The sequence below is a fragment of the Panthera uncia genome, chromosome B4 (genome assembly GCF_023721935.1).
Source record: "Panthera uncia isolate 11264 chromosome B4, Puncia_PCG_1.0, whole genome shotgun sequence".
Taxonomy (NCBI): domain Eukaryota; kingdom Metazoa; phylum Chordata; class Mammalia; order Carnivora; family Felidae; genus Panthera; species Panthera uncia.
This window is the reverse complement of record NC_064809.1, coordinates 81,424,075-81,444,360: the sequence shown is the minus strand read 5'-3', so window position 1 is coordinate 81,444,360 and position 20,286 is coordinate 81,424,075. Positions and strand designations below refer to the sequence as shown.

The window sequence follows — 20,286 nt, the reverse complement described above, 5'->3', positions numbered from 1 at the left end:
GACAGCGGCCACCAGCAAAGGCCGACTCTCGATTTGGGTTCGCAAGAAACGGAGTTATCCAGATGAGAGGATGAACTTACTTTAGTGACCCAATGGAAATGAATGTAGATATCCTATTAACAAAAGAGAACGTGACTATTAAACAATGATTTACTACCGGTCTGCAGCTAATTACAGGTAGACAGTTTCACTGAAGGTGAGGGAGCACATGTAGGGAAAAGGTCAGATTGAAGGGAAGAAAGAAGGCTAAGAGTTTGGCAATAAGTATATACTTTAGGAGGAAGTGCATATCAGTAATTGAGAAAGGGATACTTACTCGTTTCTCCATCCCTTTAAGAATTATTATTACCTGGGGTGCCTGGCTGGCTCAATCAAAGAGCATGTGACTGTTGATCTCGAGGTCATGAGGTCCAGCTCCACCTTGGGTGTAGAGATTACTTAAATAAACTTAAAAAAAGAATAATTAATACCTAATGGCACTTATGAGTTAGGCACTGTTCTAACAACTTTATGTGCATATATATATATATATATATATATACATACACATATATATATGTGTATGTGTAGATATATCTGGACATTTTGAAGCTAGGCCCTGCAGCTTCTCCTCAGGCTTCTTGGAACGCTCTGGTAGCTCAGAGCAGCCACATAAGAAGTCTTACCACCTTGCCATGCTGAAGAAGTTTCATGTTGACACTCTGGCTGACAGCTCCAGCTTTCCCGTCATCCCCATCAAGGTGTCAGCTATGCAAGAGAAGCTCTCCAGACCAATCCACCTGCCTGCTGAATATCACTAAATGACCCTAGCCAATGCCACATGGGATAGAATAGCTGCCCAACTGAGCCCTGTCCAAATTTCTTTCCCATAAAATGTGAGCTATAAGAAAGTGGTTACTTAACAAAATACAAACAATGAGCTACTTTTGTTAAGTGGTTACTTAACAAAATACAAACAAAATACAAAAAAAACAAGCTCTCATTCTTGTTTTACAGATGGGAAAACCAAGGCACAGAGAAGTTCCTTTATGCCAGGCACTATACAAGGCATTGAAGGTACAATTATCAATAAAACAGATACAGGCTTCTGCCTTAGCAGAGCTCACAGACTTCCTCGGAAGTCAGAAAAGTATCTTTAAAGTTTCATGAAAGTCAGGGCGCCTGGCTGACTCAGTTGGAAGAGCAGGCAACTGTTGATCTCAGGGTCATGGGTTCAAGCCCCACACTGAGTGCAGCGATTACTTACATAAATAAATAAGTAAACTTAAAAACACATTAAAGTTTCATGAAAATCATAAGGGGGCATGTAAAACTTGCTGTGGGAGCTCCTAGTTAGGGCCTCTACCCAATTCTAAGTGGTTGAGAGAGGGCTTCTTGTGCAAGTGAACTTTCAGCTGAGATCAGAACGGTAAGTAAAAGTTAGCCAGTGAAGATTGGTGGGATTGGAGAGGAAGCGTTTCAGGCAGAGGGAAAAAAAAATATATGCACAGGACCAGAGACCTCAGTGCACTTCAGGAATGTGAGGAATTAGTGTATGGCGAGAGTTTAGAGTTTGTGGTAGGGAGCATGAAAAGGTTGGGCTCAAGGGAGAAAGTCTCTGTAAACCGTACTGTAACATCTGGACCTTACTCTGAGGACAATGAGAAGCCTTCGAAAGGTTAAGTCAGGGGAGTAGCAGGGCATTTTTGTGCTTTAGAAAGGTCACTCTGGCTGCTGGGCCAGGAATGGACTGGAGGTGGGCAGGACTATATGCAAAGAGACCGTTAGGAGGTTCTATTATCCAGGCGAAAGAGGATGATGGTTGTAGAGTTTAAAGGAAGTAGGTAGATTGAAAAGATTTAGTAATCAGCTAAATATGAGTAGTGAGAAAAGAGAGAAATGAAGGTTGGCTGCCAGGTTTCTGGCATGGATCAATTGGGTACACCCTGTATGTGCTGCCACAGCTGATAGTATTTTTCTTATCATAGTGATTATCACACTGTATTTTGTTATGAGAAGGCAGGAGCCATATTGGTCATCTTAAATGACAATGCCTAGCACACAGTTCCTGCCTAGCATGGGTGGCAGTAAGCATCCAATATTTATTGAACTTAAATTTAACTGAATAGTGGTGCTGGAGGAGAAACAGGTTTGGCCGGGGCCGGGGTGGGGGTGGGGAGGGGAGCTGACAAATTCAATTTAGAACATACTATGTTTGGGGGCGCCTGGGTGGCTCAGTCAGTTAAGCGTCCGACTTTAGCTCAGGTCACGATCTCGCGGTCCGTGAGTTCGAGCCCCGCGTCGGGCTCTGGGCTGATGGCTCAGAGCCTGGAGCCTGCTTCCGATTCTGTGTCTCCCTCTCTCTCTGCCCTCCCCCATTCATGCTCTGTCTCTCTCTGTCTCAAAAATAAATAAACATTAAAAAATTAAAAAAAAAAAAGAACATACTATGTTTGTACTACTTTGAGCATTGTGAAATATCCAAATGGAGTTTTTCGGTGGACCATGGATTAAACTGGAGTTCCACAGAAAGATCCGGACTGGAGATAGGGTGCTCACTGGCACATGGAGGTCATTGAAGCTGGGGAGAGAATAAGACCACATAGAGTGTGTAGAGAGTGCAAAGGGCATAAGATCTTAGGCAGAACTCTGGGGTTTAAGGAACAACCAAAGTCCTTCCTTATGCAACAGAGAAGGAACTGCTAAGAAGGTAAGGACACCAGAAGTGTTTGTAGAATAGTCGATTGTGTTGGCTGCTGCTGAGATGTCAAGCAACATAAGGACTGCAGGGTCCCTGTAAAGTCAGGGGTGACCCTAATGAGGAAGAACCTTGCAGAGGTGAGGAAGTGAGAGGAGAGAAATGGTGACCCCATATGTAGGTAATTCTTCCAAAAAGTTTGACCGTCAAGGCGCCTGGATGGCTCAGTCGGTTAAGCATCCGACTTTGGCTCAGGTCATGATCTCACAGTTCGTGGGTTCAAGCCCTTATCAGGCTCCACACTGACAATGTGGAACCTACTTGGAATTCTCTCTCCCTCTCTCTCTCTGCCCCTCCTCCACTCGAACTTTCTCTCTCTCTCTTTCTCTCAAAAAAAAAATGAAATAATTAAAAAAAAAGTTTGTAAAGAGGGTGGTAACTGAAGAGTACAGTAAAGGGAGATTCATCTAAACCTCCATCTAAAGGAGGCCATCTAAAGATGGCTGAGACTTGAATATGTTTAAAAGCTAAGGGGAAAGAGTCAATAAAGAGGGAGAGGATAAAGTGCAGGAAAGATGGCAGAAAAGATAGAAGAGGATGAGACTGGAACACTTAGAAAACACCGGATGAATGAATGATGAATAAATGGGATGAAGCTGATCACTATTTTGGAGGTGGGAAGGAATAGTTGAGGGGTAGGGTTCTCCACATTTTGAAAGTGGAGCGAACTAAGGAGGAAGATATCACTGAGGCCCAATCCCAGTCCTGGGAACCAGCCCTCAGATCTCGTGTCAGGGGAGGAGAGTTGGCTCTCTGATGTCACCAAGGGGAGGTGTACTCCCTACCTACCTTTCCAAAGCCAAACAGCCTCACATTGTGCAGTGGGGAAACTGAAAGAAGGGGAAAATAAGAGTGGTTAGGTAAGGAGAAAGCCTCAGCATGTGTTTTAAAGCTCTGGCAATTGACAGAAGTCCATTCCCACCTTCCACCGAGGAAAAGCGGACAGCAGTGCCCCCTTCCTCCCTCCCCACAAATGCTGTCATAGCACCCTGTGACCTTGTCCACAGGCCTTGATTCAACTGTAGTAAATTTATTGTTATTAGTTAAGATCTGTCTGTAAGCTCCAAGAGGGCCAGGGCTGTGTCTGTCTTCCTCTCTCTTATCTCCAGTGCCTGACACTGTTCCTTTCACACAGGAGGTGCTCAGCCAATCCTTAGTCACAGCATGAGTGAATGAACCCACACTGAAGAAGGATTCCGCCCAAAGGGCTTTCCTACAGAGGGTTGTTTCAGGCCTCTCAGCTCCCAAAACACATCCTGGATTGAGAGGATGGTGGTATTTGCACCTTTTCCTCTAACTTGGAACCCCTCTGTGTTTCTCCCAGCCACTTTCTCTTCCTCTCTACTTTCGTCTTATTGTTATTGCTCTGGCTCTGTTTCTCTGTCTCTCTGTCTCTCAGAGTCTGCACAGGAAGCACGCCGCTTTAGGTCTGAGGCTATTGGTAACGGAAACATTGGTGCCTGTGTAAATTTCATAAAGGTCACAAACTTTTTTTATCTTTGTCGTTCATTCCTGTCTCTTTGCCTGTGTTCTGTCTCAGACCTGATTCTTTCTCATCTTCTTGGGTCCAGCTCAAAAGTCCTGCCACCACCACCCAGGACCAGCTCCTGCTGCCTGTGGATTTGCTGATGGGCCTCAGAAGGTACTTGGAGGAAAATCACAAAGCTAGCCACTCTCCTCTGATTTCCTGCCTTGCTGGCTTCATAGCTCTGCTGACCACATCCTCTCTCACCTTACTTATATAGTTCCTCACCAGTCACATCACCCAGGAGTTCTCAGCCCCCCAAACCTGTCACTGACACCCACCCAGGCTCTCTGCTTTCATTCTGAGCTCCCTGACCTTACCTTTCCCCCAACGCTGTTCTTGGAACCATGTCCCTCTGCTTGGAAGCAGCCAGTTGTGTCCTTTTCTGGATCTCCAACAGCTCTTTTTCCTACAGGTGACAGTACTGACCACAATGCTGTCAGGCCGGTGGTGGCCAAGTACCTGGGGGAGCCTCGGGCTGGGATCCCGAAACCCTTCTCAGGGATCCCAGCTCTGCGCCCTCTATGCCTTCACTTACACTGGGGCAGATGGCCGGCAAGTGTCCCTGGCTGAGGGGGACAGGTTCCTACTGCTTCGAAAGACCAACTCAGACTGGTGGTTGGCAAGGCGCCTGGGAGCACCCTCTACTTCCCGACCCATCTTTGTCCCAGCTGCCTACATGGCAGAGGAATCTATCTCTTCCCAGAGACCAACCACCATCACCTCCAGCCAATCCCTCTGGATTCCTGGTAAGTACTCCCTTCACTTTCCTACCTCGCCAGCTTCTAGGAATTATTGGAAGGATCTCCCTCCCTCAAAGCTGACCCCCTTCTCTTATTTACCTCTGGTCAGCCTACTTTTCATTCCCATCATGGTGTCCCCCATTGCCCCTCCTACTAGTCTCAAGCTTTCTAGGTCTCATGTACTTTTCCACAGCCTCCCCCGCTCTTGTCTTCCCCGTGAACCCCTGGGATGACTGATGCAGCCAATATCACCTCTCTGATCACCTGCCCCCCCCCCCACTCTTCCCATTTCTCTGTTTCTAGGGCCAAAGTTGTTTCCTGGCTCCCTGGAGGAGCTGCACCTGTCTCAGGAACCCCCAGGCAGAGCCCAGGCCACCTCTAAGCAGCCTCCTCCTCTGCCCCCCAAAATGTGTAGAAGTGTCAGTGTTACCAATTTGAGGCCTACCCTTCTGAAGCCCTTTCAGGAAGGAGCAAGTGGAAGATCCCTCTCTCAGGAAAACTTGCTGACAGAGGCCAATGCTAACCCGGTGAGTCACAGCTCTTCTGAGTGCAGTCAGCAGTTATTTACTGCTGGGCCTTGTTCTAGGCACAATGGCAAACAAGGCAGACAGAATCTTTGCCCTCAAGGGATTTCCATGGAGGTGACAAACACACAAACGGTTGGTATTGATAAGTGCCACCAAGAAGCATGGTAGGGAGTGATGGAGGGGATCTGGGAAGGCGTCTCTGAGGAAATGACATGTAGTTGAATCTGAATGAGGAGGAAGAGACTGCCATGAACCAAACTAGGAAATGAGAAGGAGTTCTAGCTGAGGGATAGCAAGTAGCAAAGATCCTGAGGATACAAGGAACCTGGCATGTGACAGAGGGACAGTAAGAAAGCCAACTAGCTATGTTGTTCTCTCTTCCTCCAGATTCCTGGCCCAGGGCAGCATTTTTCCTGTGTCCCATCTTGCCAGCTCAGGTCACCAACAAGTCCCATTTAGAGCTGTAACTCCCTTGCTCTTCCCGAAGCCTCAGCTCCTCCCCTCCTTCTTACTTGCTAGTGGATGAAAAATGGCCCCCTCTCTCATACTCCCCTAGCAGGGGTCTCTGACACCTCTCCCTCTCTCCCCTATCAATCCGGAGGATGTGAGGGTGGGGCGCTCCCCTCAACCCTCCTCCCCCCCTCCCCCAGAAAAAGCAGGTTCCCCTTTCCTGAGGCCCTGGGGTAGGGGCGGGGTAGGGGAGGAGGGAAGTTGGCAACAGGAAGTGAGGAGAAAAGCAAAGACTGAGGGAGGGAGTCAAAAAAAAAAAAAAAAACCAACCAGCTGGGGACTGGGGTTTCTTCCCCAGTACCTGGCTCACCCCAGCCAGGAGCTGGGGGTAAGAAAACAGTGGGGGAGAGAGGAGGAGGTGGTTAGGTGGAGAGAAGATTGGGGATGAGCACAGGCAGAATAACTACCTTTTTCTTCCCCCTTTGCTGACAGGCAAGACCCCAGCCCCTCATGTCAGAGCACCCTGTGTACTGCAACCTAGTGGACCTTCGCCGCTGTCCCAAGTCTCCTCCCCCAAGCCCTGCGTGCCCCCCGCTGCAGAGACTGGACGCCTGGGAGCAGCACTTGGACCCTAACTCTGGGCGCTGCTTCTACATAAATTCGCTGACTGGCTCCAAGTCCTGGAAGCCCCCGCGCCACACTCGCGTGCGAGAGATGGTGAGACTTTCCCTCCAGCTTGTTCCTTTGTCCCCTCAATCTCCTTCTTTTCCCCACTGAACCCCAAAGTAGTGTGTTTTCTCTCTTGGGCCCCATCAGAAAATTGTAAGAAGGGTGTTGAGACCGGGTTGAAGTGGCATCTGGTCGTAGCTTTACTCCCCCCATCCCCCAACCCCAGAACCTTGGCTCCATGGAAGGGACGCAGACCCGGAATAGGGGCAACGGTGTCCTGCAACCTCAGACAAAGGGCTCAGAATCTGAAACAGGGAACCCAGAACTGCTTGGCCCCCAGGTGAGACCCCCCCCCCCTTCCTGATCGCATGCAGGAAAAGTCATCTTTTTACTACTCTCTTTTATGCAAGACACTCTTCTTCTTTACCCATCACACCCCCAGCCTCTCACCCACATCCGCACGCTTCTTCCCCCTATAGCCAGGAACTCCGAAGTTCAAGTTTCCTCCACTTGTTCCTCCAATCCCCTCCCCCAGGGTTCACTCTCCCACTGCCAGCACACCTCCCAGCTCCACCCCTCAGACCAGCCAGCAGCCTTGCAGCCCACTCGACCTCTGCCGCAGGTCTTGGACGACCCCCATGTAAGTGTCCCATTTCCTTGTGCAGGCCAAGATCCTCACTGCCCTACCCCCCAATTCCTGCTCCTCTAGATACATCTTCCTCTTTCTGCGTGTTCGCTGGGTATCCTCTCTTACCCAGTCTCCCCCATCCCCCAACTGTAAAGGACCTCACTCCTGGGACACCTCCTTGGGAACGCTGTGGCCGCTGGGGTGGGGGGGGGAGGGGCGCTGGGTGCCTTACTGATACCCCTCGCTCCACTTCTCAGGAGGTGGAAAAGTCGGGTCTGCTCAACGTGACCAAGATCGCCCAGGGGGGGCGCAAGCTCAGGTGACGAGAACCGGGAATACAGCTGGGGCTTGGGCGTCTAGATTCTGTATTGTGGAGCGGAGTGCGGGGAGAGCGCCCTTCCCACGTGATTCTAAATGACTTTTGCACTACTACCACTGCCGCCCCCCCCCGCCCCCCACCCCTGTAGGAAGAACTGGAGCTCATCTTGGGTGGTGTTAGCAGGTAACAGCTTGGTGTTCTACCGGGAGCCGCCGCCCGCCGCGCCCTCCTCAATCTGGGTGAGTGTGAGGGAGGGGAGGAGGGGGCGTGCAGGAGGTGTTTGGGCACTTCTACTCCCGCGAACCGTGGGGAGGAGGTGGGGAGGGGGAAGTAAAGGAAAGAGCACAGCCTCCCACGTCCTCGCAGTCCCTGGGGTGGGAGGGAGGCAATGAGGGGAACAGCGCCGTTGGCCTCAGTTTCTCCCAATTGCCAGGGACCAGCGGGTAGCCGACCCGAAAGCAGCGTGGACCTGCGCGGGGCAGCCCTGGCCCACGGCCGCCACCTGTCCAGCCGCCGCAACGTCCTGCACGTGAGTGCCCCTCCGCACGTCCCCAAAGCTCCACGCGACCCGAAAATGCGCTCCCAGTTTCCCGCGCGGGTGTCCTGCTCGGCCTCCCTGCCTTTTATGCCCCTTCCCTCTGACTGAAGCCCTTTCTCCGCTGGCGGCTCAGATCCGCACGGTCCCCGGCCACGAGTTCCTGCTGCAGTCAGACCACGAGACCGAGTTGCGAGCCTGGCACCGCGCGCTGCGGGCGGTCATCGAACGCCTGGTGAGCTGGATGGGAGGTGGCGGGACGGAGCCCGGGCACAGGGAGTGGGGAAGAAACAGTAGGATTCTAGGCTGGTAGGAGGCTGGGTGGTCTCGGTGTAGTGCTCTGGAGTGGGGTGGGGGGAACGCGGAACCCCGGCAGCCGGTTAAGGTCTCCCTGCGTCGAGCTGAGGTTGCAGATTTCACTCTTCTCTCTCCCAACCTCCGACTCGCTCCCTCCCCCCCCCCCCCCCCCCCCCCCCCGCCGTTCGGTGTGTAGGATCGAGAGAACCCCCTGGAGCTGCGTCTGTCAGGTTCGGGACCCGCAGAGTTGGAGGAGCTGAGCGGCGGAGAGGAAGACGAAGAGGAGTCGGAGCCGGTGTCCAGGCCACTGCTGCGGATCGGCGGCCGCGGGAGCTCTCGTGAGCGGCCCGGGAGGTCCTAGGGTGGGCGGGGCCCGGGAGCGCGTCTCCGGGCTCCGTCCGGGCGTCGGCTCTCACGCCCTGATTCCACCTGCCTCCTGCAGGTCGGTGTCCTGAAGGAAACGAGCAGAACCGCGTGCGGAACAAACTAAAGCGGCTTATCGCAAAGAGACCATCCTTGCAAAGCTTGCAGGAGCGTGGTCTGCTCCGAGGTGAGGTGGGCTGAGCCGGCCATCACCCTTTTCCTTCGTACTTGCTGTAATATATTTGCAGGCACTTTTATAGTCCTGATCTGGGCATCCGCCCACTTTGCGGATGAGAAAATTTCAGTGAGCAGAGCTTCCCAGAACTAGGTCAGTGGTCTTCAGAGACCACTACTGTCCCCTACACTTGTTATTTGGGGGGGGGGGGAAGGGGTGTACCTCCTAGAGTACAGGCCTAGAAAAGGCAGCCAGGAGGGCCAGCCCAACTTTAGGGTGAAAACCTGTGCTGAGAAGAGCTTCCATGGGCAATGCTGCCACTGCTTCCCATCTCGCCTCTTTGCTTCTCCAGACCAGGTGTTCGGCTGCCAGTTGGAATCACTGTGCCAGCGGGAAGGGGACACCGTGCCCAGCTTTGTGCGGCTCTGCATTGCTGCTGTGGATAAGAGAGGTCACTTTCCAGAGACCGCACAATCCACCCCTTCCAACAGGCCAAGGCCTGGAATTCCCCACCTCCCCCACCTTAGTCTCCCTCCTGCATTATTTCTCTCCTCCCTTGGGTCTCTCACCAGTCCTCACCACATACAACTTAGAGCGGGAATCCTTATCTGCTCCTTGCCTCATCTCCTAGGTCTAGATGTAGATGGCATTTACCGAGTGAGTGGGAACTTGGCGGTGGTCCAGAAACTTCGCTTCCTGGTGGACAGAGGTGAGAAGACTTACGGGCGAGTGGTGGTACTAAGAATTTCATGCCTCAGAACCACAGGCGGTTCTGAATGAGGGAGCTGACAGAGCAGGGAGATCTGGCTAGAACTGCATGACTTAGCTCTTGATCTCTTCTCATCCATGTTGCAGAGCGGGCGGTCACCTCCGATGGGAGGTATGTGTTCCCAGAACAGCCAGGACAAGGTACTTACATGGGAGGCTCCTTACACCCTTGAAACATCCCACATCCTCCCTGCTCCCTGTGGATCTCCCCATGTCTTGCTCCTGGGAGGGTTGTCCCCAAGCCCACCTCTGCTGCCTTGACCCTCTATGGACCTCCTAAGTATTCCTGTGGTCTTCCTTACCTGGATCTTCTCCCAAACTCCTGACCTCTCTGTCTTTGGCTCTCTCTGGACCTTCATAAGCCCTGAGCCCTTCTGCACATCCTTCTCCTCCCAGAGGGCCGGTTAGATTTGGACAGTGCCGAATGGGATGATATTCACGTGGTCACTGGAGCACTGAAGCTTTTTCTCAGGGAGCTACCCCAGCCTCTGGTGCCCCCACAGCTGCTGCCACATTTTCGTGCTGCCCTTGGTAAGGGATGAGAGCTTTGGGTAATACCCTTGGTACAAGGGTGGGGCATGAAAGGTAAAAAATAGAGATTCCCTTACACTCTTCTATTTCATCCTGAGTACAAAGATGGAAAATAACTTAAAAAAATTTTTTTAATGTTTTATTTATTTTTGAGAGAGTATGAGCGGGGGAGGGGCAGAAAGAGAGGAAGACACAGAAACTGAAGCAGGCTCCAGGCTCTGAGCTGCCAGCACAGAGCCCGAAGTGGGGCTTGAACTCGTGAGCTGTGAGATCATAACCTGAGTTGAAGTCAGACGCTTAACCGACTGAGCCACCCAGGTGCCCCGATAGCTTTCAATTCCCGTGCCAACTCCAGTGTTTTTTTTGTGAATGGTTAGAGGGCTAAGTTAAAAAGAATGCTAAAGCTGCAGTTGAGGGGGCTGTCTGGCTGGCTCAGTCGTCAGTAGAGCTTGCGACTCTTGATCTCGGGTTGTGAGCTCGAGCCTCATGTTAGGTGTAGAGATTTCTTAAAAATAAAATCTTGAAAATAATTAAAGTTGCAGTTGGGCTCAGTAAAAAAGAAAGCAGTGGTAGATTAATCGTGTCTTCCATGGGCATGGGAAAGAGTAGCGAGTTTACCCCCCTGCCTAAGGATCTTCCTTGGCCTCACCCCTATGCCCTTCCCTTCATTCTTTCTCTCTAGCACTCTCTGAATCAGAACAGCGCCTCTCTCAAATAGGAGAATTAATAGGCTCAATGCCCACGCCGAACCGTGACACCCTGAGGTACCTCCTGGAGCATTTATGCAGGTCAGGAAAACCGAATGTCTTTGTGCATGCTGAGGGAGGGTGGAGTGGGGCAAGCAGCAGGGACCCTGTTCAGATGCAGTAAAGGTAGGAAACACCTCCCTTCCTCACCTGTTTACTGGGCAGATGGAGGAAACAGGCAACGTCTGTTCAGGGCATCGAGTGGGGATCAAGAGAAGCCCAGGGATGCTTTGAGAGAAATGAGGGAGATTTAACCTCTCCCTTCCCTCTGCCTCTTTGTCTCCTGTTGGGACAGTGGTCATGGCTTATGTGGCTGACCTGGGCCTGGGTGGTGACTTCTGGAAGAGGATAGCCATTTGAATTAGAGTCTCCCAATCTGTGAGCAAAGAGGACTGTAGAGGCAGTCTCTGAAGCTGGGAAGAGGCGAATGTATCCTAGGTTGTATCTTCAAGTTGTGTCCTGAAGGTTTCTCTGCTGGTCCTGTCTCCTTTGCCCTTGAGACTCTCCGCTTGGTTTCCTTCAGCCACCACAGAGAGAGGTCCCAAGGCGAACTCTTTCCTGCTCACACCATTGAAGGGTTAGATTTATTTGAAGTGATGAAGCTGCTGCCTTATAGCCCCTTCTCTTCACCTTTGCCCACAGGGTGATAGCACACTCAGATAAGAACCGCATGACCCCGCACAACCTGGGAATCGTGTTTGGTCCAACCCTGTTTCGCCCAGAGCAGGAGACATCTGACCCAGCAGCCCATGCTCTCTACCCTGGGCAGCTAGTCCAGCTCATGCTCACTGATTTCACCAGGCTTTTCCGCTGACTGGTGCAAGGAAGAAGAGAAAAGGTGTTTCTCCTGATCTCTGTTGGGTGCCCTTTGGTGGGGGTGGGGATAGTGGGTGTTCTGTTTTGAGGACATCCCATTAAACCCTGTGTCTCCCATATGGGTGTCTTTGTGAGTCTGACCTGAGGGATTTGGGATGGGGCGAGGGAGCCTCTCTAAAGAGGGAAGTAGGTGGATTAAGCCCTGCTTCTCTTCTTTCCCTGTCATCACCCCTCCCCTAAGAGAGTAACTTGTAAAGCAGGGCTCTTTCTGATGCAGTTCCTTTATTATCCAGAAACAGTGTCATTATCAAATTCCTCCCCCAAACACATACAGAAGATGTACAGCCCCCACCCATACCCCCCATCCCTGGGGCATCCCAGGGGCTATGGCTCCTCCTCCCTACTTCTCTGTGGGGATGGAAACCCTTTAGGAAATGGATCTGTGATTACTGGGATTCCCCACTCTTTAGGCACTAGAGTTGAGGAATTGTGTCTCCCCAGGCAGGGATCCCAGTAAGATACTCATGTTGCCCACAGCCATGTTGGCGGGCCCAGAGGGAGGTGGGGTATGTTCAGAGCTGTCCCCTTGGTCATGCGAAGGAGGAGGACTCAGCCCCTGGGCCTCATCCAGAATAGCCACAAAGTCCAGCTGAGTGTTGTCAAGGTCAAGAGAGTCCAGAGGGTTGCACACCTGCCCTTCAGGAGGAGCGTACAAGGCAGGACCCCCTCCCAGCCTGCCCACCTCGGGATGACCACAGCTGGGGTTCGTGCCCCCTGCCTTGAGGGTCCCATAGCAAGTAGTCAGTGGGGGCAGAAGTCGGGGTGGTGCTGCTGCCCTATGGGAAGCCTTGTTTGCCCCCACTGCAAAATTTTCATGGCACGGTGGAGGGGTGGGATAGGAACCTGACTTGTTACTGGGCAAGTTAGGTGCAAAGCCAGGTCCATATGTGGCCAATGGGGCCTTGGCAGGACTTGGGCTAACCTGGGAACCCCCCAGAAACTTGGGACTCTGGTAGAGAGGTTCCTGGACTGGGAGATCTCCCCTGCCCCCACCCTCCCATAGCAGTTCCTGTTGAGACTGAACATAATTACACACAAGCTGAGCCTTGAGTTGTCCTGTGGAGTGAGTGGGGGAATCAAAATCCAGGCCAGATCTGGGTTCTGAAGAAAGATAATCAGAGGGTGGCTGGGTATAGGCACCTGACTGGGGATACTGGGGAGGGGGAGGCTGGGGGTAGTGGGAGAACAGAGGCTGTGGGCGAGGAGGCCCCTCACTGGGGTGGGCATTGAGGCAGGGTGCCAGTCCTGTGGAATCAGAACCCACTGGACACCCCTGTTCTGGCTTGACCTGCACTTGTCCATAATGTTCAAGACGAGGACACTGGCTGTAGACTCCAGCTGGAGCCTTGGGGCTTGGGTACAGCCCAGAGTGGGAAGGGAACTCACTCCACGGTTCAGGGGTGGGTTCAGGATAGGAGACCTGCTGGGGACAGGGGTTTGGCCCATAGTTGGTGGGTGGACCAGGCCCAAGAGGCAGGGAGCCTGGACCCCTAGCTCCATAAGGCTCAGCCACTGCCCCCTCAGGTCCCCCATATCCCAAAGTATCAGTAGGTGGGAAGTCCATATAGGGGGTTAGACCACTGCCTATCATGGAGGTCCCACCTTCTGGCTCCTCCCGTAGCCCTCTGGTGTCCATGGCAACATTCTCAGTGATGCTGGGGGGCTGTGGTGAGTAGACAGTGGGTGGGAGTTGGGGATCGAAGTTCCGTCCTCCCCCTGCCACAGTGGGGGGTGTGTGGACACAACCCAAGCTCTTGAACCGCTGGACTCTGGCTGGGGCAGGACGGTCAACAGCCCGGGCTGGGTCACTGGCCCTCCGGGTGACCCCTACATTGGGGTTGTATCCTGGATACTCAGCTCGGCTTCTCCAGGAAGGTGTGGGAAGATTCCCCATCTGATCCAGGCTGGGTGCTGCCGTGGGTGGGGTACCACCTCCCCTGGCTGAAGCATATCTTGCCCGGAGCAGGTAGTGCTGGGCAGGCGTGAGGCCGGGCAAAGAAGATGCCCCATTCTCTGGTGGGGAGCCAGGGGGGAAAGGGGAGGCCAAGGAGGAACGGCGGCTGACAGTATAAGCTGAACTGACACTGCTGGAGCTGCTGCTGCGGCGGTCAAGAGAAACTGGGGGCCCCAGACGGCGGGACACAGGGGTGCCTACAAGTGATAAGGAGAAAAGATGGGATGGTCAGGGAGCCCTCTGCATCTCACCCTGCCTCCCTCATGGGGACAGCCTTGTCCCGGAATCCCAGCGACAGGCTCCTTAATGCTGACCAATCAGTTCTGTCTCCTCCCATGCCCTTTCTACATCTGGGTCACCAGGAATTCAGAACCACCACGAACAGTTGTATAGGTTGCACACTGCACAGCCCTAGGGGACCTAGGCATTCACATTATAGACTTTGTATATCGCAATTACCTGAAGGAAGCGTCTTGAGGAAAGGGGACCTTTTCCTAATTGTACAAAGGTATATAGGGCAGCCCTGAAGGGTGAAGTCCTCCTGACTTCAGAGGAGGTCCAGATCTCAGCCCAGCAACTATTCCCACACCCAGGTCTCACCAGTATGGGTCAGGCTGGGCAGTTTGAGGCCCCGGGGTCCTACTGGTCGAAGCTGATGTAGCTGGTCCAGTCTGAGGTTCTCAAGGCGGCGAAGAGTAGACAGACCGGTGCCAGCAATGCAAGGCCCCTCATCCAAGCTGGACAGGTCCTCAGTGCTGCCCCCCGCATTTCCAGTCATTTCCACACCACTATCTGTATTAGCTGCACTGCCTGCTGGGGAGTGGTCGCTGCTGCAGGACGACTGGGCTCCAGGGCTGGGCTGTGGCTTCTGTGGGGAAAATGAGGTCTGAGGGTGGCCCCTCTCCACTTCCCCCCAGTTCCCTAAGAAGAGCCTAGACTGGAGCACAGACTGCCTGGGTTCAAACTCGCACTTAGTTCTGTGACCTTGGACAATTTGTCTATGCCTGAGTTTCATCATCTGAAAATGCGGAAAATAAGTCCCTTTTTCATGAAGTTGTTGTGAGTATATGAAATTATAATCATATTACATGTGAATCATGCATGTAAACCATACATAAATTAGAGTAATATACCAAGCCCCATATAAGAGTTTGTTAAACCGATTAATTAATTACACTAAAATCTCTCAATTTGGGGTAGCCCAAGGAGCACCACTGGCATAAGAGACTAGAGGACTGTGCACAGAAGAGTGATTTACAGAGGACATGGAAGAGTTGGAAGGGACTAGAAGAACGTGGGCCGGGCATATGGGGCGTGGAGGCAGGGGTCACCCAGGCCGGCTCACCACGGTGCCCTCCGGCACGGTCAGTCTGCTCTCTTCCCTGATGGGGCCTCCATCCCGCTCCCTCTTGGGCTCCACTGTGGAAAGGGATGATGCCCTGGGCAGGGGGCCGTCTCCTCGGTGCCGCTTGGTCACATGGGCATCAGGACCGTGCACCGTCTTGACATGTTTCCGAAGTGAGCTGGGATCTGTGTAGCGTTTGGTGCAGCCGGGGAGCTTACACACATACGGCTTCTGTTGAGTGGACAGTGAAGACAGCAGGCAAAGAAATCAAAGCGGGAGAGTGCAGAAGGAATGGGAAGCAGAGGTGGCATCGAGTAGGGACGAGGGGATCAGGGAGAAATGCACAACGCCCGAGGAATTAAGGAGAGCGGGACCCTTGGAGTGAAAAACAAGAGGGTCAAGGGGAAGATTAGGAAAACTGACAGCCCAGATCCGTGAGGCCTCATAAAGTCAGGAGTTGAAGGGACCAGGTGTCTCCTCCAGTTAGAACGGGTCTATTTAGGTTGGCCCTTTGGCTGGTTAGAGGTAGGGGGGTGGGGACGGTAAGTAGAAATTCTTGGTTTCAGAAAGGCCTTAACCAGGTGAATTAAGTTGTAGGGGACAAGGGTGGGGTGGGGACTCACCTCTGTGGAACGGGTGCTGGGCTAAGGGATTTCTTACGGGGGAATCTCCCCAGTAGCTGGCTTCTCAAGTGGGGAGGGTCTTTTAGGTGGGGCATTCACCTCATTGGAGTGGGTCCGATTCTGGTGCTTGGCTCGGTCACTGGCATTGCTGAAGGCTTTACTGCAGCCCTCGTGCTCACACATGTATGGCTTCTCACCCGTGTGTGATCGCAGGTGTGTCTTCAGATTTTCAAGGCGTGAGTATGACTTCCGGCACCCCTCAAACTAGGGGATGTTGGGGTCAAAAGATAGCTCTCAGACAGAAGGACATGGAGATTAGAAGAACTGTAAATCTCAAAAGGGATGTGCATTAGAGAATATAACTCAAGATGGGAGAGCAGTTCCCAAAATTCAGGGACAAGGGCAGGCAAGAGCTGGAGAAACAAGAAGCTAGAGTCACTCTGGCTGCAGGGACACGGAGATGAGGCAATGAGCATCTCCTGGTCAAGCCGGAGCAGATCTCCCTGTACAAGGATCTGAGACTGCCTTAGGATGGGGTCATTCGGGGAGTGTATTACGTCCTTGACACAGAGCTTCTCCCTTCTCCATTAGGTAGAGTGGTAGGCACAGTGCTGAGGGCCCAGAGTATTTTCAGGGGCCCACAAAAATGTTTTAACCTCTTTTATTTTTATTTATTTATTTGAGAAAGAAAGAGAGTATGCACACTTGGGGGGAAGGGGCAGAGACGAGAGAGAGAGAGAGAGAGAGAGACTCAAGCAGGCTCCATGCCCAGCGGGGTTCGATCCCACAACCATGAGACCATGATCTGAGCTGAAATCAAGAGTTGGATGCTCAACCAGCTAAGCCACCCAGGCGCCTCTGATTTCTTTTAATTAAAAAAATTTTTTTTAAGGTTTATTTATTTTTGAGAGAGAGAGAAAGGGCACAAGTCAGAGAGGGGCAGAGAGATAGGGAGACACAGAATCTGAAGCAGGCTCCAGACTCCGAGCTGTCAGCACAGAGCCCGATGCAGGGCTCGGACTCACGGACCGCTAGATCATGATCTGAGCCGCAGTCGGACATTTAACCAACTGAGCCCCCCAGGAGCCCCTCTAATTTCTTTTAAAAGCAAGGGAAAAATAACCTTTAGGTCCAGGGAATGTCCTAATATGCAATATCAATACGTTCGTTTTTATACTAACACAGTTATAATATACAGTTTTTAAATACTTGTTTATGGAGGAAGTGGCCAATGAAGGCAAAAGTGCCTAGGATCCATGAGAGTCCTATGAGCTCTGCCTTGGTGGGGAGCCCCAATTTAGGGAGGGACCCTGAGCTTGGAAAGTGGGTGCCTCACCGTGCACTTGTGTGGCTTCTCGCCCGTGTGTCTGCGCATGTGGACCACCAGCATATACTGGGCTTTGAAGGGCCTCAGCTCCCTGGAGCAGCCCCCCCAGTGGCACACGAACTCTTTCCGCTCCCCATGGATGTGCTCACTGTTGATGTGCTGAAGGAGGAGACACAGAGGCTCTCTGAGGTTCCCTTAGGCCATCAAGGTGCAAAACAGACCTTCCCTTGACCTCCCCATCCCACCATATTCCCCCAAGGCTTCACTTCACAGGGGGAAGGGGCAGAGAGAACATCAGAGCCCGCCTCTCAGTTCTTCCAGAGTTTCTAAAACAAAGCTATAGCTCCTGAGTTTCTGCCTGCCGCACTAGGCACTCAGCCTCTGACCTCAGGATCCTGACCTCCTGCCCTTAGCCTGATTCCACAAGGTCCCACCAGAATGTCCTACAAGATCCAGCCAGCATTCCTGTTACCCCCTGGGGCTCACGTGCACCAGCTGCTCCTGGGAGTCAAATTCCTGGCTGCAGCCATCCCAGCGGCAGTCAGTCTCATACACGGATTCAGGCTCAGGCTTTTCCTCTCTCTCCAGGTCCTCCCGCCCATCCAGCATCCCCAGCAGGGGATCCTAGGGCAGAAGATATGATTCTAGGGTCACTCGGGTGACGGCTTTTGTTTAGCTCCGGTTTCAGAGGCAAAGTCAGCCCCTCTTACCTGTGTGCCTGTGGAGTTGGGGCTGGACATATCACCCTCCAAGGGCTCCTCTGGGCACTTGCTAACCATCAGGTCCAGCTCAGACTTCAGCTTCCCCAAGGGAAGAGGTGAGGGTGATGAAGGTAGAAGTGGGCAGAAGGAAGAGGGAGCCCAGCCAGGTCTTCCTGCCCTGAGTGCCCCCACCCAAGCAGCTGGAACCCCTGGGTTTAGAAGAGACTTCCTCCTCAGACTGCACTGGGATGGGCAAAAGGTGAGGGATCTCATTTGGAAGAGTAGGATTCAGCCCCAACATGTGAACCCCAGCAACAATACCCCTTTATTCCTCTGCTGCTGAAAACTTTTATATCCCCTGTCCTTCCTTCACCTTGCCCCATAAAGTCCACCACCACCCGCTCTGAGCTGAGGGAGACTGAGTGGCGACATGAGGACTCTCACCTGGCAAGTTGGGAGGGGTCCCCGGGACTGAGGATGCGGCATCATCCCACCCTGGGTGGGGTCATGGGGACCACAGGGCTGGACCCCGAAGGAAGGCGAGGTCCCTTTTTGGTGATTCATCTGGGGTGGGAATCCCAGAGATGGGCTGAGGAGGAGGAGACGGAGTTACTTAGGACTGTCAGCTCAGAAAGTTGCAGGAGTTCTTGGGCTATTTGGAGTGTTTCGGAAAGATGGTATGGGAAGTGGCTGAGGCAGTTCCAGGGAAGTGCTTTGGAGGGCTTGAGGCTTTTAGTAGGGTTTGGTAGGGTCATTAGGGGGGCCTCTTAGCCCAAGGCTATCTGCACCTCATGGTGCTGATGGAGAGGTGACCATAGGAGCCCCCGGGAGATGCACAGCGTGAGTTGATGAAGGCCACAAGGGAGTTGGGGGAGGTGCGGATAACTGTCTGCAGGTCCAGGCTGGCGTCGGACAGAGGTGAGATGGAGAGTGCCCGCTTCTTGGTCAACTTGACTGCACTTCGGGGAGGAGGAAAGAGTGCGGCTGGGGCAGGAAACAGGGAAGACAGCTATAGTAAATGGGGCGTGTGTCTCCATACACCCAACCCATGGGTCCTGATTCAAACAAAAAATGACACTTGACTCTGCTTTGCCCTACAGATGCCATCTGTGACTTCTTGATCATGCTCTGACCCCTTGCTCCGATCTCCAAGCATTTCCTCTTCCAAGTTAGAGCCCCTGCCCACCCCCACCCAACTCTTTTATTTGGGACAAGTCCCAGAGGGGCAGAAAGGGAAGAGATAATTGCTTGAGGCCTCACCCTCAGTGCAGCTGTTGGTCTCCCTGGCTGGCCCATAACTGTGGGGGCCAGACATGAGGTTGGCCTGATGGCAGAAGGGCAGACCGGGCAGTCCTAGAAAAGAGAGACGGCCAGAATGAGTAATAGGAATGGGGGATACGTAAGGCCTCACGTTGAAACCCCAGGAAGGGGCCTGATCTCATATTCCAAGCCTCTACCACACGAAGCCTCAAATCTTCTTATGGATTGGAAACTGGCATGGGGTAGGAAATGGAAGAGGGATCTCTGAGGCTGACTGAGAGAGCTGCCAGTCCTCAAGACCCAGAGATTGGTATTTGCACTGACCTTCTGTCCCCATGCTGGGGGCCTGACTGGGGAGGGGCCGGAGACAGCAGGGCTCGCCATAGCTACTGACTGGCGGTGGGGTCATCGAGTTGAACATGGTGTCTCAGAGGCGAGTGTGGGGACACTGCAGGAGGGGAAGGGAGATCTGCAAGTTATAAAGGCGGGAAGGAAACAGGGAAGGTCAGATAACTAAGTCAGGTATAGAACCCCAGGCAGAGTCCCTCTAAGACAACTGCCACAGGAAATCAAATTGAATCGAGCATCACGCAGACAGGGTGAGGGTAAGAAAAGAAGTCCCAAAGAGGCAGAGGCACTCTTGGGGATCTTTGTGGGAACTGAGCGGGATCTTTGCCTGGGTGGTCTATGCGAGTTCGAGTGTGTGTGGGGGAGGGTGGGGGGGGGAATGTCATGGACTAATTGAGCCTTTACGAGCCTTAAGCGATTTTATACCATGGGGCCTCTATTTTTTCTTGCTGTGACAATGGGCCAGCTTTGAGGGGTGGGATGGGGGAACTCATGCTGAGCATCTAACTTCAAGCGCTGCCGAAGCCCCTTTCCCTTTCCTTCATTTGTTCCAGCCCGGGGACAAGCCGTCCACAATTTCTCCAGTATCCAGCAGAGGGAGCTCTCGCCACAGCCCAGACTGAGCGGCTGATTGGGGCCCGAAGGGAGCAAGGAAGATCTGCCTTTTTCTCTCTAAGGCAGAAACTGTGTATAGAAGGGGATAAGGTTTCTGAGGCAAGCCTCCCGGGTCTGTTGAGTACAAAGAGTGGAAACTGGTGTTATTCTGCGGTGGTTTGAATCTGGGCACCCATCTAATTCTTTTGGTCTATTTGGGGGAAACAGGAAAGGGACTGTAAGAG

The 20,286-nt window shown here is 52.8% G+C and overlaps 2 protein-coding genes across 6 annotated transcripts; one reads left to right on the top strand and one right to left on the bottom strand.

Annotated features, from left to right (window-relative positions):
* Positions 1–108: 108 nt before the first annotated feature.
* ARHGAP9 (Rho GTPase activating protein 9) lies at positions 109–12,131 on the top strand. 5 transcript variants are annotated; one of them, XM_049625831.1, is made up of 20 exons: positions 109–196; positions 997–1,056; positions 4,309–4,379; positions 4,678–5,011; positions 5,309–5,532; positions 6,475–6,699; positions 6,878–6,991; positions 7,187–7,291; positions 7,537–7,598; positions 7,747–7,837; positions 8,032–8,127; positions 8,270–8,368; positions 8,627–8,768; positions 8,873–8,980; positions 9,321–9,419; positions 9,600–9,677; positions 9,824–9,877; positions 10,133–10,267; positions 10,950–11,055; positions 11,656–12,131. In XM_049625831.1, the coding sequence occupies exons 2-20, from the start codon at positions 1,029–1,031 to the stop codon at positions 11,825–11,827; spliced, it is 2,343 nt and encodes a 780-aa protein (XP_049481788.1). In that variant the 5' UTR covers positions 109–196; positions 997–1,028; the 3' UTR covers positions 11,828–12,131. The 5 variants fall into 5 exon arrangements, with proteins under 5 accessions (XP_049481788.1, XP_049481786.1, XP_049481789.1 ...); XM_049625829.1 differs by having other exon boundaries at positions 9,321–9,677; XM_049625830.1 differs by lacking the exon at positions 109–196 and having other exon boundaries at positions 4,278–4,379; positions 9,321–9,677.
* Positions 12,126–19,547, bottom strand: GLI1 (GLI family zinc finger 1). The gene is made up of 11 exons (XM_049625838.1): positions 19,424–19,547; positions 19,100–19,192; positions 18,628–18,823; positions 18,284–18,428; positions 17,849–18,082; positions 17,625–17,762; positions 17,148–17,297; positions 15,911–16,075; positions 15,189–15,419; positions 14,444–14,711; positions 12,126–14,040 (listed from the first exon to the last, which is right to left on the bottom strand). Exons 1-11 carry the CDS (start codon positions 19,518–19,520, stop codon positions 12,296–12,298), a joined length of 3,462 nt encoding a protein of 1,153 aa, XP_049481795.1. The 5' UTR covers positions 19,521–19,547; the 3' UTR covers positions 12,126–12,295.
* Between the last annotated feature and the right edge of the window lie 739 nt (positions 19,548–20,286).